Source organism: Vidua chalybeata, chromosome 1 (assembly GCF_026979565.1).
Source record: "Vidua chalybeata isolate OUT-0048 chromosome 1, bVidCha1 merged haplotype, whole genome shotgun sequence".
NCBI classification, from domain to species: Eukaryota; Metazoa; Chordata; class Aves; order Passeriformes; family Viduidae; genus Vidua; species Vidua chalybeata.
Window position 1 is genome coordinate 40474273 of NC_071530.1, and position 14322 is coordinate 40488594.

The window sequence follows — 14322 nt, forward strand, 5'->3', positions numbered from 1 at the left end:
ACTATCACTCAAGAGAAGATTTTGGTGAATACCTGGGAGTTGTGGTGAGTTACCAGCCAGAGCAGATTTGTCTTCTTGAAACTAATTACTGTGGTGGTTATAGGCCTTGCACTGAGGAAAGCAAAGCCCTGGCTGAGTGGGAACATGCACTTATATGTCCTTATATGTCCCATGTACATCTGTTTGCTGTGTGGAGGCTGTAGGGAGGACTTTCCACACCAAACAAGCACATTAATTTATGAGCCTACAAACATAATTTAACCTTGAGAAATGTCGTTCATCCTGTTTAAGTTCAACATGCCTGAAATTGTACATGTGCATGAGTATTCAAAAGTATCACGAACAAATAGCTTATCGAATCTGCTTTCACACACTCTCCCGAGCCTGACATTATGTTAGAGTTGTAAAAATAAATGGACTAAAAAATCTTTGCTTTTATAAATATACTAGATGGAATTAAACTTCAAAGGAACTCAAACCCAGAGGTGTTCTGTCCCAGTTCTGGGTGAGCAGTGTGAACTTTTGCCCGCATAATTGTAAAAATCCAAATCTTGTTGTTTCTTCCTGAAAATTTCAGGCAGAAAAATATATGTGCCTCTGTGCCACCTTTTTCAAAGTTCAGCCTTTGGAAAGTGAATACAACTGTGATATTCCAGCCCTGGAAATAAAAGGATTAAACTAAAAATATTGAAGAAAAAGAATATTTTCTGTGATGTAGCTCTCAAATGATGTATTTTACAATGTAAAATACTGAAGAAACAGTTCCTCTCAAATCTATATTGTTTCTAAAGACAACCCATGTACCTGGATTTTTCTAACTTGTAAATAATGAAATGGGAGCTGTGTGAACTCAAGAAGTCTCACTCACACATTTGACTCAAGTGGCCTCTGTGTGAACCCTATAAAATGCTTTAGCTTTAAATTATCTGTTTGAGTTCACAGTCCCTGATGGTAGCTGCAGTTCTTGCTTTTATCTGTATTTCTTTTTCTTTTCAATTCCTCTTCTTTTTTTTTTTGTCTTATTAGAGAAGAACCATCTGATTGAGGCATGTATATATACATATATATTATAATATAATATAATATTATAATATATTGCAGTCATTGAATTCTTTTAAGTGTAAATTGTTTTAGTGAAATGTCAGAAAATCTTCACAAACTGAATTCTCAGAGTTGCCTTGAATAATGAGGCTATTGTTAAATGATTGAACACTTCAGAGATTAATATCATGGTATGCTGGCATGCTGGTTCATACCAACTGTAATTTAACAATGAATCTTCCGTAAGTAAGCAAAACTGTGAATGAGATATCGGATTCAAGACAGCACAGCATGCTATAACATACAAAGCAAATAAATTCTACATTTTGGAATGATATGTTAGGGAGGAGAGGGGATATTTCCACAGTGTCTAAAATAATTTAATTGTTGGATAGAGGAAATTCTTCAAGTTTGAAGAGCTGCTTCTTTTTTTTTATTTCAAATGCTTCATTTTTTTTTTTATTTCCAAAGCAATGTCTTTATCATAGAAAAGATCTGGAGTTTTAATAAATCCACTGCCTTTTGAAAATTAGGGTGTGCCTGGCATTATCCTTTGTGAAAGGCTACAGTAAACCACATGTCATTCTGTGAAGGGTTTCAGATCCCTAAACTGTCTTCCCAATAGTGCCTGCTATCATACAGAAAATTTAGAGGCACTGCTAAATGTCTGTAAACAAAAGTTGCATTTTATTCTTTAAGACATCTGAATTCTTGAAAATGTGGAATAATTAGTAATTGAAGATTTAATGATGGCCCAGAAAAGGAACTGAACTGTACTGCATGAAATCATAGTTATTAATTTGTGCATGAATTTAGTTTTCCATACTTAATTTAGCAACTGTAGAATATTTTGCTAATTAATTATTAACACTGGTTATTTGTCATGGCAGAGCTGTGAGGGAAAAACATAGTTTTCTGTCAAAGTAAAAACATAAATGTAATAATTTTAATATGATATACAATAATGTAATTAATTTTTAAATAGTCTTAAATAGCTTCAATATTTAAGTACACAGATTTAATATGAATATAATACATAGCACTAATTAAGAATAAACAGCATTTAGAATAGAAACTGCAGCTAATAGCCAAGTGTCTTACTTGCAACAAGCTGAGGAAAAACTGTAAAATGTCAGGCTATTGTGGGGAGTGCCACATTAGTAAGTGGCGTTTTATTCTGTCCTGAGTAACAAGGGTGTGATAGCCTTATTGTAAACTCTGTCAGTAGGATTTGAGGTTGACCCCACAGAAGGCAATGAAAAAACTATCTTTGGTGTCTGAAAGTGTTAGATTAAACCACTTAATGTCATTTACATGCTGAAAAAAAAATATTATTCTGATTTTGGCAAAGAAAGGGACAAGGTTACAGGAAGAGTTACCTGTAAACTACTAAAGTGATATATGTCTTGCAGGTCTGAAAATTCAAGGTCTTACTATTTCAACAAATGTTGTGTCTGTTTAAATTTCATTTACTTTAACTTCTGTTTTACCTGATTTAATTTCTCAAATACTTAAAACAATTTCAATAAGCCTTCAAGCCTGTACAATCTCATATGAAATTGTTTTTCCAGAGTTGAAGGTTCAAATATAGATATATATAAATGCAGATTAGTTTGAATATGAAGCATGACCTTCTCTTTCTTGGTAAATATGTGTTGTCTTGTAAATATATTTCTAACTTTAATGTGAGACAAGTCTTTCAATTTAGTGAGGGTGAAGGTGAGACACATTCCTAGGCTTTGATAGCAGTAGATTTTCCTTTGGAAAGGAAAGCCAGAATTTTAACTGCAGAGGAATTTTTTAGTTATAGGTGTTTCTTTACATGCCTGTTTATTTACATGATTATTTTTCTGAGGTTGTTGAAATTTTACATGAAGCAAACGTCACTAAAACTACTAAGTTTTCCCCATTCTTCAATAAAAGAGCACCAAAGGACCTACCAGAGCCTTCCAGGGCTATATTAGAGCCCTGTGATTTGAGATAAAGAGTGCTTGCATCTTCTGAAAAGTAGGATTTCTGGATATGATTTGTAAATGGCATGATCCATAATCTGAAATAGCTTTTTAGGTTCTTTCTTCCTAACGTGAAACCATTCTTCAGTAGAATGGTAAGATCTTGGATTTTATTTGTCTAAAGCAATAATAGTATTTATAGACATGGTTTATAATATAGTTATTTTATGGATTTTGTATCTTTTTCTCTCTCCTAGTTCCGAAAAACATATTTTCAGTGGATGTGGGATAATGGTGACTAATTGGCCCATCTATGAGTGAAATCATTACACCCTTAGTAGTAAATATCTGTACCAGAAGATTCTATTGAATATGTATATGTTGTTTTTAGTGATTCATCAGCTTGCATTCTCTTGAAAATTCACTCTTTCCACATGCTACAGTGTTCATTACTGTTTGCTTAAAACTAGGCTTCTAATTGTGCTGTTAGGAACAGAAATAGAAGGTCTCAGTTTCAAAAATTGCTGAGCTGCCCTTTCAGAATTTGGTGCTAATGACTTAGGATGGCTTCTGAAAGTCCAGGGCTGGTTTAGATGTACAAACAAAAGATTTAAGAGGCCACTCTCCTTTTTCTTGTGATGTTTCTGAAACTCTTGGACAAGTTGTTTGTCTAAATTGCTTACTAACTTCACACAATATTCTGTGCAGAACTGGGAGAGACCCACTGGGATCATCAAAGTCACCCTCTGGGTGAAGAACCTTTACTTAAACCTCCCCTGACACAACTTCAGGCCATTCCCTTGTGTCCTGTCACTGGTCACCATAGGGAAGAGATCAGTGCCTGCCCCTCTTCTTCCTCATGAGGAAGTTGCAGGCTGCAGTGAGGTCGCCTGTCAGTCTCCTCCAGGCTGAACAGACCAAGTGACCTCAGCCACTCCTCATATGGCTTCCCTTCTAGACCCCTCACCATCTTCACAGCCCTCTGGATACTCTCTGCTAGCTTTATACCTTTCTTAGATTGTGGCACCCAAAACTGCCCCCAGCACTCGTGGTGGGGCTGCCCCAGTGAGGAGCAGAGCAGGACAATCCCCTCCTTTGCCCAGGTGGTGATGCTGCCCCTGCTGCCCCCCAGGACAGGGCTGGCCCTCCTGGCTGCCAGGGCACTGCTGGCTCTCATTCAGCTTTCTGTCAACCAGGACACCCAGGTCCCTTTCTGCAGTGCTGCTCTCCAGCCTCTTGTTCCCCAGTCTGTCCATACATCCAGGGTTACTCTGTCCCAAGCACAGAATCTGTCACTTTCCCTTGTTGAACTTCATACTGTTGGTGATTGCACAGTCCTGTGATTTGTTGAGGTCTCTCTGCCCTTGAGAGACACAACAGCTCCTCCCACTTTTTATTCTCTGCAAAATTAGTGTCCCTTCCAGTCCTGTGTCCAAGCCATTTATGAAGATTTTGAGCACTGGGCTGAGGCTGGAGCCCTGTGGAACCCCACTAGTGACCATGCCCAGCCGCATGTCCCTTCATTCACTGTAACCCTTTGTGCCCAACCCATGAACCAGTTGCTCACCCATTGCAAGATGTGTTTATCCAGCTGTGTGCTGGACATTTTGTCCAGCGGCATACTGTGAGAGGCTGTGACAAAAGCTTGTATTTAACTGAGTGAATGAATGATTTTTGTAAACATGACAGCCAGAGTAAAGTAATTAGAGAAGACAGAGCTTCCAAATGTTAAGCTCTTACAGAAGCATGGTCTTGTCAGTCCAGTACACCATCAGTTCCCTACAAGTAGCTCCTTCTGTTTGTTCTCCAAGCCATGCACTGGTCTGTGTGAGGGGCTCTGAGTGGCATGTATTTTGTTGTTGTATTTTTGTGTGAATATAAGAATTTTGTCTTACATTTTCAGGTTTTTGGGTTTTTTTACAATTAAAATAATATACAGAGAAAGGGCAACAAAGCAAGTCAGTCTTTGTTAAGGGACAGAATAACTTATATTTTAGGGAAAAAAATATAAGCATATAAAATGCCATGCAGTAGATGAAATGCCCAGAAATTATCATGCAAATATTAAAAGGTTTTTTTGGAGTGAATTTCCCCTTTGTGTGTATTTGGATGTTGTAAGTTTATGTCACAGTGTATTACAGGAAAAATATCTCTCCAAGAAATTCAACAGCAGTTCTTTCCCTACTTTAGGTCTTCATAATGTGGGCTTTATTTTCTCCCAAAACCCATGAATTGCCTAATAGAGTCTGCTTTAAACAAAATAAACCTGGTTATGCTATTTAGATATTAATTCAAAAGAATGAAAGAGCCTCAGAGTTGCTTATCTAAATCCAATTACTGCTGGTCAAATTCATCCCAGTACAAAAGTTCCCAAGATAAAAGCATACATTACCTAAATGCCCAGAAACGCAGACAGTTTCAGTGGGGTGGATTGTGCTCAGAGTAATGCTTGCGGCCTTGAGTGAATGCTGGGGATATAATTATTAAGCTCTGAACTCAGAAATTACTTGATAACTCCATTGGTTTTTACTAAGCAAGGAAGAGTTCTCTACACCGGTAACTTGAGTTTCAGTTCCAAGCTTCACTTTTATTTGAAGCATACAAGCAGTGGTTGGGATTGGGTAAAAGCTGTACTTTGTACCTGCTTGTGCACCCGCTGCCTTGTGGATGAGGATGGCAGCACACGTGCAGCAGAGAGCTGGGTGAGTGGTCAGAGATTTATCCTGTCTGCTCCTACAGACATCTTGTGTTACAGGACTAGCTATGGCCAGCCTCAAGGTTGGCTTAAAAGATGGAATATGCCTATCCCAGAGGTTTTGTTGCCCATAATGACATGGAAAAGTTGAAAAGCCTGTGTAGCCCCCACCAGCCTGGTCTCCTAGGAAATCCATCCTTTGATGCAGCAACTCTTGGTCACAGCTGTCACTCAGCCAGCTTCTTATGGTATGTTGCCTGCCAGCAGTGGGATGGGTGGCATCTGTCTCCTCTGCCTTGAGCTAGTCCTTAGCTGAATCTCACTTGTCTCCTAACCCTAGCTGTCCACTTACCTTCCCTGCACCCTAGCTTCCCACAGGCAGGAGGAGAAATGCCTCAAATTCTCTGTGTGTTTTGAGACAGCAAATTCTCCTCTCATTGGGGTTCGCTCTGGTTAAGGTTCATGCATCTTATGAGAGTTATCACCCACAGCTGAATGGTTTCCTTCAGGAACCATCTCCATTTTAACAGCAGTTATCAAGTAACTTCCTGGAAATGAGTGTGTTGAGCTTTGTCTGCAGTGTAAGTGCTGATCGACCGCCTGCGTGAAAGCTCTCAAAGTGATCTGCTTTGATGTACATACATTAAGGGCTCGTTTTGCATTGCTTGCATCTTTCCTGAGTCTGCTGAGTAGTCTGAAAACGTGGGGTGCAATGGGATGAGGCTCTCAAGAGTGATTTTTGACATAGTTCTATAGCCGGGACTGAACAGAAAGATTGTTTCTCTGTGCAGAGCTCTTCCCTTGGTTCTCCCTTTTGTGTGCCATGGTGTCAGTTAGTGCTGTTGGTAAGTGAAGAGTTTTTAAGTGACCTTTGTAATTTTAATAGTGTATGTCAGATGACTTCAACAGTTTCACTGATATATACAAGATAAAGTAGAATTGGTTATGTTTCTAAGAAGGTATTTTCACCCTCAACGGAATGTTTTCTTGGAATGTAAGCATGGCTGGGCTGGGCCAGATAGGAATTTGTTTCAGCAGCTGGGGAGGTGCCTGATGTTAAAACAGGGACAACGTGTGATGATGCTGCTCTGGTATCCTCTCACAGTTTCTGGTGGTATGTGACTTCCAGGGCACAAATGTGTCTTTGCTTTTAATTTCATGACAGATTTTCCCTCCTAGAAGCTGTCCAATAGCTTTTTGTAGTGATGTCTCTGTTGGGACATCAGTGTGGGCTGTGGCAATGAGTTCCCCAAGTAGCTCTCTAATCTAGAACCTGCAGATTTTAAACTTTGTAATTTTCTGGGCAGTCGATATATATTATGAGAAACAGTGAAGACAACTAGTCGCTATTTCACTGCATGGGTTCTTCATTAATGTGGTGAAGCCCTAATCTGTGCAGTTGTTCTTGACATGGAAGCGCTTTCAAAATCTGATCACCTGGTTTTCCAGGCTAATTATTACATAAAAAAGAATCAAAAGCAAAATTGAATAAAAATAATTGCAAGGATTTTAAAAAGCACTTGAACAAACTTTTTAGTGGTTACTGTGCATTTAGATAACACTTCAGGAAGAGTGCCTGGAAACTTTTTGGACAGCAATTTCAACTCAGATGCTCAATAGACACATTCTTGAGGTAGTCATCTCAGGTTCATTACATCTGTTTCCGTGTGATGCAGTAGGTTATCATTAATAATACAGCCATTGTTTTGAAGGGTTGGTAATATGGCATTGAGGTGAACTCAATTTTACAGTCATCCTTTTATGACCAGAATTTTTGATTCAATATCTTTGAAAGAGTGTATGAACTGTACCCAAGAGAAAATTAAATAGTGCTCACATTTTCTCACAAAAAGGAGACCATACCTGTTATTTCTTTACATTAATGTTGTCAGTAGTTTGTAGAACACAGGTGTGCAGGCTGTTGAATTTTGTAGTAATTTCTATTTAAATATAAGAAAACAAGAGGTAAACTCTTGTAATGTACTTTATCCTTGTTTTTGTGAACATTCCCATTGAATACATTTTTTTTTTTTTACTTCTGGGTGAATCAAATTATGATTAAAGGTAAAACAAGCAGAAAGCCAAACAACTTTGGAGATAAGCTATAGCTTAATACCACACTTCACACATGAGAGAAAGAAATATGACTGCTTTTGTAGGAACAAAATACCTTCCTGATTTCATGCAGCACACAAACTAACATTCTTCATCAGAACTGATGTTCTGATTACTGTAGAATAATTACTTGAAATATTTAGTAAAACAGTGTCCAAATTAATTCCAATTACTTTCTTGTGGTAGCACTCAGGGTTTATAGCAGTAGATTAAATCGCCAACATATGGCTAATTGCCTATAACAGTGTTTGTTATTGTGGTGCCTCTTTACCACTCTGATGTCTGTTTTTGCAAACCTGAAGGTGTGCACATAACTTTGAATGTGGGGAGAAGCATTTCCTGACCGGAACAGAATTCTGTGAGTAAAATCTCTCATGTAATGAAGTGTTTGCAGGATGGCAGTATGCAGCAAATAACTCTGTGAAATCTGTAATAAAAGCAGTGGAACCACAAATGCCTGTCTCTACTGGCAAGAAATGCAAACTTCTAGCTCTCTCGTGACTTGGATGGACCAACATATCAATTCATTAGGAGTGGCTGGACTGAAATGGAGGCGGGGTGTTGGTTTTTATAGGCGGAAGTTTAAGTAGGAGTTGTGTTTTATTTGAGGTTGTTGTGGGTTAGCCACTGATTTTTGTTGGATTCTTTTCCCATTTATCTGTCAGAGGTGTATTACTGTAGAAGATAGGCGTGTTTTTGCATGTTTTTCATGTACTTGATATTAAATCTAAGTAAATCAAATAAATGAAGAGGCACTGCATGGGCCAGATTTCCTGCTGGGTAGGTTGACCCACTGAACAGCCATAAATCACTGAACTGAATTTTTCTTTGCCTTCTGAAGACATGTGCTCTGATATCTTAGAGGCCAAGGTCAACTTCAGGTACTACCATGAAGAATTATAAAATTAAGTGGAACATGAGTGAGTATGAAGGTCCTGAGGGTAGAAAAGCATGTGATCTCATGGTTAACATTAAATCTATTATGTCTTTGGTTGGAGTGGAGCCAGCTATGGCAAAACAGATTCTCAACTACTTGCTCATGTACCCATCGTAGTGCAGTGAACAACAGATTGCTTCTGCCTTCAGAGACCAAAATCCTTCTGACCTACAGAGTCAGCAAAAAAAAGGAGGTGGAGAGAGGTGAAGGGAAGGAAGTCTTGTTTGACTTTTTTGGTTGCTAAAAGATATCTGAATTGGGGCTTGACTTAGTTTACACAAATTGTTAATACTCTTAGATCAGTTTTTCCTCCTCCTCCTGACTGGTTTCAGACTGAAACAAAATGAAGCTAAACATGCTTTTCCTCCTCAAATGAAAGTCAAATGGAAACAAATGCTTTTGTGTATTCTTAGGCAAAGGAAAAACAGTGAAATGGAAAGTCTCACTTTTCATCTCTCCTTACTCTGCTTTTGTGAGTGATTCAGTGCACTTTATCTTAAGCTGAGTGTCTACATGTCACTTGCAGTATGGAAACTTCAGCTGAGAACTTTGTCGCAAATTTTTGCTGATATCAAACTGTATGTTTGGATAGGCCATTCCCATTCTGTCCTGTAGGTGCTACTCCCCTTCATGAGGTATTTAAGTGTTTTCTTAATTTCAGACTGAAACCCAAGAGTCACTTTTACACTCTGAGTTATGGTACCATCCCCTCTTTGTCTCCCTGTTTTTTTTTTTTTTTTTGTTGGGTTTTTTTTTTGGGCTGGTTTTCTCAGTATGTTTACAGACCCATAGGACAAAGAAGACAAAGAAGAGTGTGTCCTTGAATACAGTATTCTAGCTGCCCTTAGACTTCTTGAATTCTTTTCTGTATAGTGGGAGACATGGATTTCCTCCTGAGGCAGAGAAGGGAATAGCAGGTTTTCCACATTCTTGTTTCTGGATTGCAAGTAGAAGCCACTAACTCCAAATTTATATTGCTGTTAATCAAGATTAACCAAATAAGCATTTGTATACCATACATTTCAATAGCTTATAATTGATGTTGATTGTTTTCCATGGATGTTGCTTTGGCATTAGAAGACATAATTTTCTTAAATCTTTCATAGTATTATGTCCTTTGTGGATGTAGAAACTTGTGTTTCATGGAACAGTCCTCCAAATGAAAGCCCAATATATCAGAGTATCAATAATGCTTTTTAAAAAAATGTGGGAAAGGGCATTTTAAGGGAAGTTCTCTTCAACAAAGAACAAAATGTATCTGTGATTTGAGAAATAGAATTATTTTGCTTATTCTTCTGATGTCTTATGCTCATCCATAAATGCCATCTTCTGTGATCTTTTACCAAGATTTTGTGATACTTACTATTAAGTCTGCATTTTTAGTCTTAATCTCTGTGAGGTAAACACAGATACCTATTTTATGGTCTAGTTGCTTTATATAACAAATTGTAGCTGCCTGAATTCCCTCTTCACTGTACCAAGTCTATCGAATTGCAGTTCAGTGCCATGTTATCTATGGGAGGTGATATAAATTCAAATGAATATTAACATTCATCTTGGCAAGAGCTGGGAGATGCACACAAACCTCAAAGGTTCTGTTTATCCAAACTAGATAGAGTGTATATACATAGGCATGGATGCACACATGAGCACAGCTGTGCGTGCCTGTGTATAAAAAGTGACCATAATTCCTGCATTTTCATTAATCCTGAAGGAATGTGGTCTGTCTGTATTTAAACTAAACAAACTTAAAATAACTTAGGCTCTTTACTAGTGTCCTAAAATCCTTCCTGTGATTGGCATTTGTGTTGGCAGTGCATGGACCAGAGATGGACAGGCAAGTGCTCTTGGGGAACTCTAAACATGTTTGAGCTAGTGGCATAAGGGATCTCTCCAGAATATCAGATGAACATTTTTCAGGAGCTCTAGACCTCTTCCTAGGATATGTGTTATATATGCATGCAAAAATCACTATGTACTTTACTAAAACATAGTAACTTGTACCTCTGATTTTTGTTTTCTCCATAGGTATGGGAAAATTGTATCCACAAAGGCAATTCTTGACAAAAACACAAATCAGTGCAAAGGTACGTGCAAAGTGTCCACCCTGTGAGTTCATTACCAGTTTAAATGATTGACTGGTGGCTTGACTGCCAAAGCTCTGGCTCCAACTGTGCAATCAACATAATGCACAGTATATTACAAACATATTTAATAATGCCAAAGCTTTGAGTTGTGCTTCCAGTAACATTGCTCATTAATTTTTTTCATTAACAAACAAAATGAAAATCACAAATCAGAACAAGTATCAAATTGCTTCGGCAGAAGAGTAAATTGCCTTCTAAGCACATAGTGCTGTCTGATTTGAATGATATCATCAGTGATGCAAATTGATTTCCTGTATAAAACTGAGAAACCTTTGGGAAAAGTTTTCCAAGGAAAACCTGATCTAATTTTTATATTTTTCTGAAGTCTTGGCATATGCTAATAGAAGAAGAAATTATTTTTTATGACACAATTAGATCTACAAGTTGCAATACCAAGATATACAAATAATTCCTCTTCCAGTTTTATGTTCCTAATTTTTCTGCTAATGTATGAAAATATTTTTAAATGAAATATAGCATGTTTTGTGTGTGTGTGTAGCTATACTTGCTGAGGAAAATATTGACTAACGTTTGTAGTACTATCTCAGGACTAGAATTGTTACTCATTTATGAGTCTGCAGTGTCACTCAGTCTATGGGGGAGAAAATGTGCCTTAAAATGATTCTGTAGCTTTCCACTAGTGGTGTACAGAATACTTTTGGAGTAATAAGATTTGCTAGAGTGGGTTCTCCTGAAAAGAAACACATCCTGGAGAGCATTTCTATATGTGTTAGTAAAAAGAAAAGGCATTGCAGTTTAGGACTGTCTTGTGAGTGACCAGATACAGGGTGAAGAGAAGCAGCAGAGAAGCATTCTGGGGAAATTATGAGATGGGAGAAAAATCCTGCCACCCGTGCCAGAGATGCTTTTGAGATTTGTAGGACTGTGTGACCTTATCTGTTGCCTGCCAGAAACAGCATTTATTAGCTGCTCAGGAGAAAAGTAAGTTGGAAGACTGTAGTTCTAGACTTAGAAAACTCTACCAACCCAGTTGGTCAGGGCCATTGTCATAAGTTGCACTGCTGTGCATTTGCTTTTGCCTGAACGTGCGTTTGGTTTCCTTGAGGCACTCTTCTGGCGGAATTCTGATAATATCACTCAGTATTTCTTTGAATATCACACCAGGAACAAGACCTCATTGTGTTTGGGGTTTGGTGTTGTTTTTTCTTTTTTTTTTTAGGATTACATTATAAAGGAATACCCTTGTGAGCAGAACTTCCTTTGCTCCCATTGCCAGTGGTAAACAAGGAAAGGAGTGTATCTGTTTGTGAAACACAAAATGTGAAGTGAAAAAACTATAAAGAATATTAATGGTAGAATTTTGAGAAAGAAAAATGTCTGGGTTTAGTGTTCTTTATGTTATAGTTAGCTTTAAGATCATTTTAATAGGAGCCATATAACAATGAGTTTGTATTTTCTGTTAGTTTGCTTTCATGCTGTTGTATTACACTGTAGGGCAGAGATATCTATTTCTATTTTCAAAGATTGATCTTTATGACATAAGCAGTGCCATTAAAAGATCATAAACATAATTGGATTTATTAACAGTATGCTTTATGGCATAAAAATAATAGATGTTTTACTGCTTTAAATGCTGGGTGCAATTTTCTTTCTCTTTAGTAAGGCTGCCAAAAAAACCAGAAAACCTTCCCAGGAATCAGAAGTGGAAGCGACCTGAAGAGGTCTGGACCTGCCTTGGGGCAGGATCAGCTCTAACCCACTGTGGAGGGGTATTTCTGTAACCTTTGCTCAAAGGCCTCCAGTGGTGGAGATTCCTCGAGCTTCTCAGGCATTCTGTGATAACACTCCCTGTCCTCACTACAATGAAGCATTTCCTAATGGCTAACCCAAATCTTTCTTGATGTAATTTAAGTCTATTGCTTCTTTTCTTACCCCCAGTGGACATGTAGAGCAGTTTATTCCTTTCCTTTTTGCATCAAGCATATTTGAAGACTGATCTGCATCTGCCTTATCTTTTCCTTAGACTAAACACTAGTCATTTAACTTTTTCCTTAAAGGCAATTTGTTTTAAATTTCTCAATATGATGCACTTTTCTGGTTACTCTAAGTTCTCCAAGTTCTTCTTACCTGAAGAACTTGGAGCTGGGCATAGTTTTTTAGATGCCCTAAATTTGATCATTTTAAATAGTATAGAGGGGTTTCATTTGCCTTCTCTGTGATCACATGATTCTCCTCTTTGTTGATGTATACATATATATAATTTTATATATATTTAAAATATAGATCCATCTCTGAGGCACAGGGTGTTGCATGAGAAAAATGGTGCTGGTTTTTGCTGAGAGATTCTGTGCAGCCCTTGGTTTTGTCACTCTCTTCCAGTGCTACTGCTAGCCAGGCATTCATTATTGCATGCTCTGCTTTGGGTTGTTGATTATTCCCTCCTAGAGCTAGAACTTTTCATTTGTCTGTATTGAATTTTATCCTATTTTTTTCCTGTGGTCTCCTTAATTTACTAAGATTTGAGTATAATCTTAAGCCTCCAGAGTGCTTGCAGCACTTACCTCTTTAGTATCCTCTTCACAGTTAATAAATGGTTTCTCTAATCCACTGGACAAGATAATGTGGAAAAGAGTGAATAATAACAGACCTGGGGAAGACTTTTGAGGAAACCCTCTCAGTACACCAGGTAGTGCAATACTAAGCCATTGAGAACTTATTTTTTAAACTGGATATGCTAATCAATTTGGCACCTACTTCACAGCATTTTCAGCTAGACCTTTTTTTTCCTATCTGCTGAAAGTTGAAGTTGAAACTGTCTCTAAAACAGTGGAGTCTACATCTATTCCCTAGAAAAACCTAACAAAAATCAACAACCAACCACCAACTGCCCGCCCCCCCCCCGCCACAACACAATCCCCCTTTCCCTCCAAACCCAGAAAACCTCCAAACAAAACCCAGTACTCAAACATCAAAAAAAAAGGAAAAAAAAACACACTATTTGTTTGCTCCTTTCCAGTCTTTTGGGTCTCACTCACTTTCTGCCAAGTAAGAGATTATCTTGTTAAATGAGCACATCATCCTGTGATGTGTATCCAATGAAGTAGGGTGGATTAAATTTGATGATAGAAATTGTCACATGATTAGTGATTTCAGAATTTATTTCAGTGTCATTTATGTGTTGACCAAGGTATAGAGTAAAGCTGAAAGTAGAAAGATTTAATTTAGCAAGGAAATTATTTCAAAACCTCCATGTAACAGCCAATCTGTTAAAACAGGTTACTGTTTAGCAAGTGTTAGCTTTCCTTTTGGAGAAATGAGGAAGGCATTCAGTGATGTACTTTAAGTCATTCTCCATTATTCCTCAGATTTTTAAAAAGATACCCACAGCATTCCTGTCATGATAAGGAACAGTGTTATCTCAGGATTTCTCCCTGGTCTGAATTAAGCAGTCAGATCTAAAGTAATCATATAGGC

The 14322-nt window shown here is 37.8% G+C and overlaps 1 protein-coding gene across 3 annotated transcripts in view; it reads left to right on the plus strand.

Annotated features, from left to right (window-relative positions):
* RBMS3 (RNA binding motif single stranded interacting protein 3) overlaps nt 1-14322 on the plus strand; it is a 701764-nt gene that overhangs the window by 373025 nt on the left and 314417 nt on the right. For all 3 annotated transcript variants that reach the window (XM_053943264.1, XM_053943265.1, XM_053943273.1), the window contains one exon: nt 10769-10827. In XM_053943264.1, coding sequence (XP_053799239.1) covers nt 10769-10827 — 59 coding nt within the window. The remainder of the gene's footprint in view (nt 1-10768; nt 10828-14322) is intronic.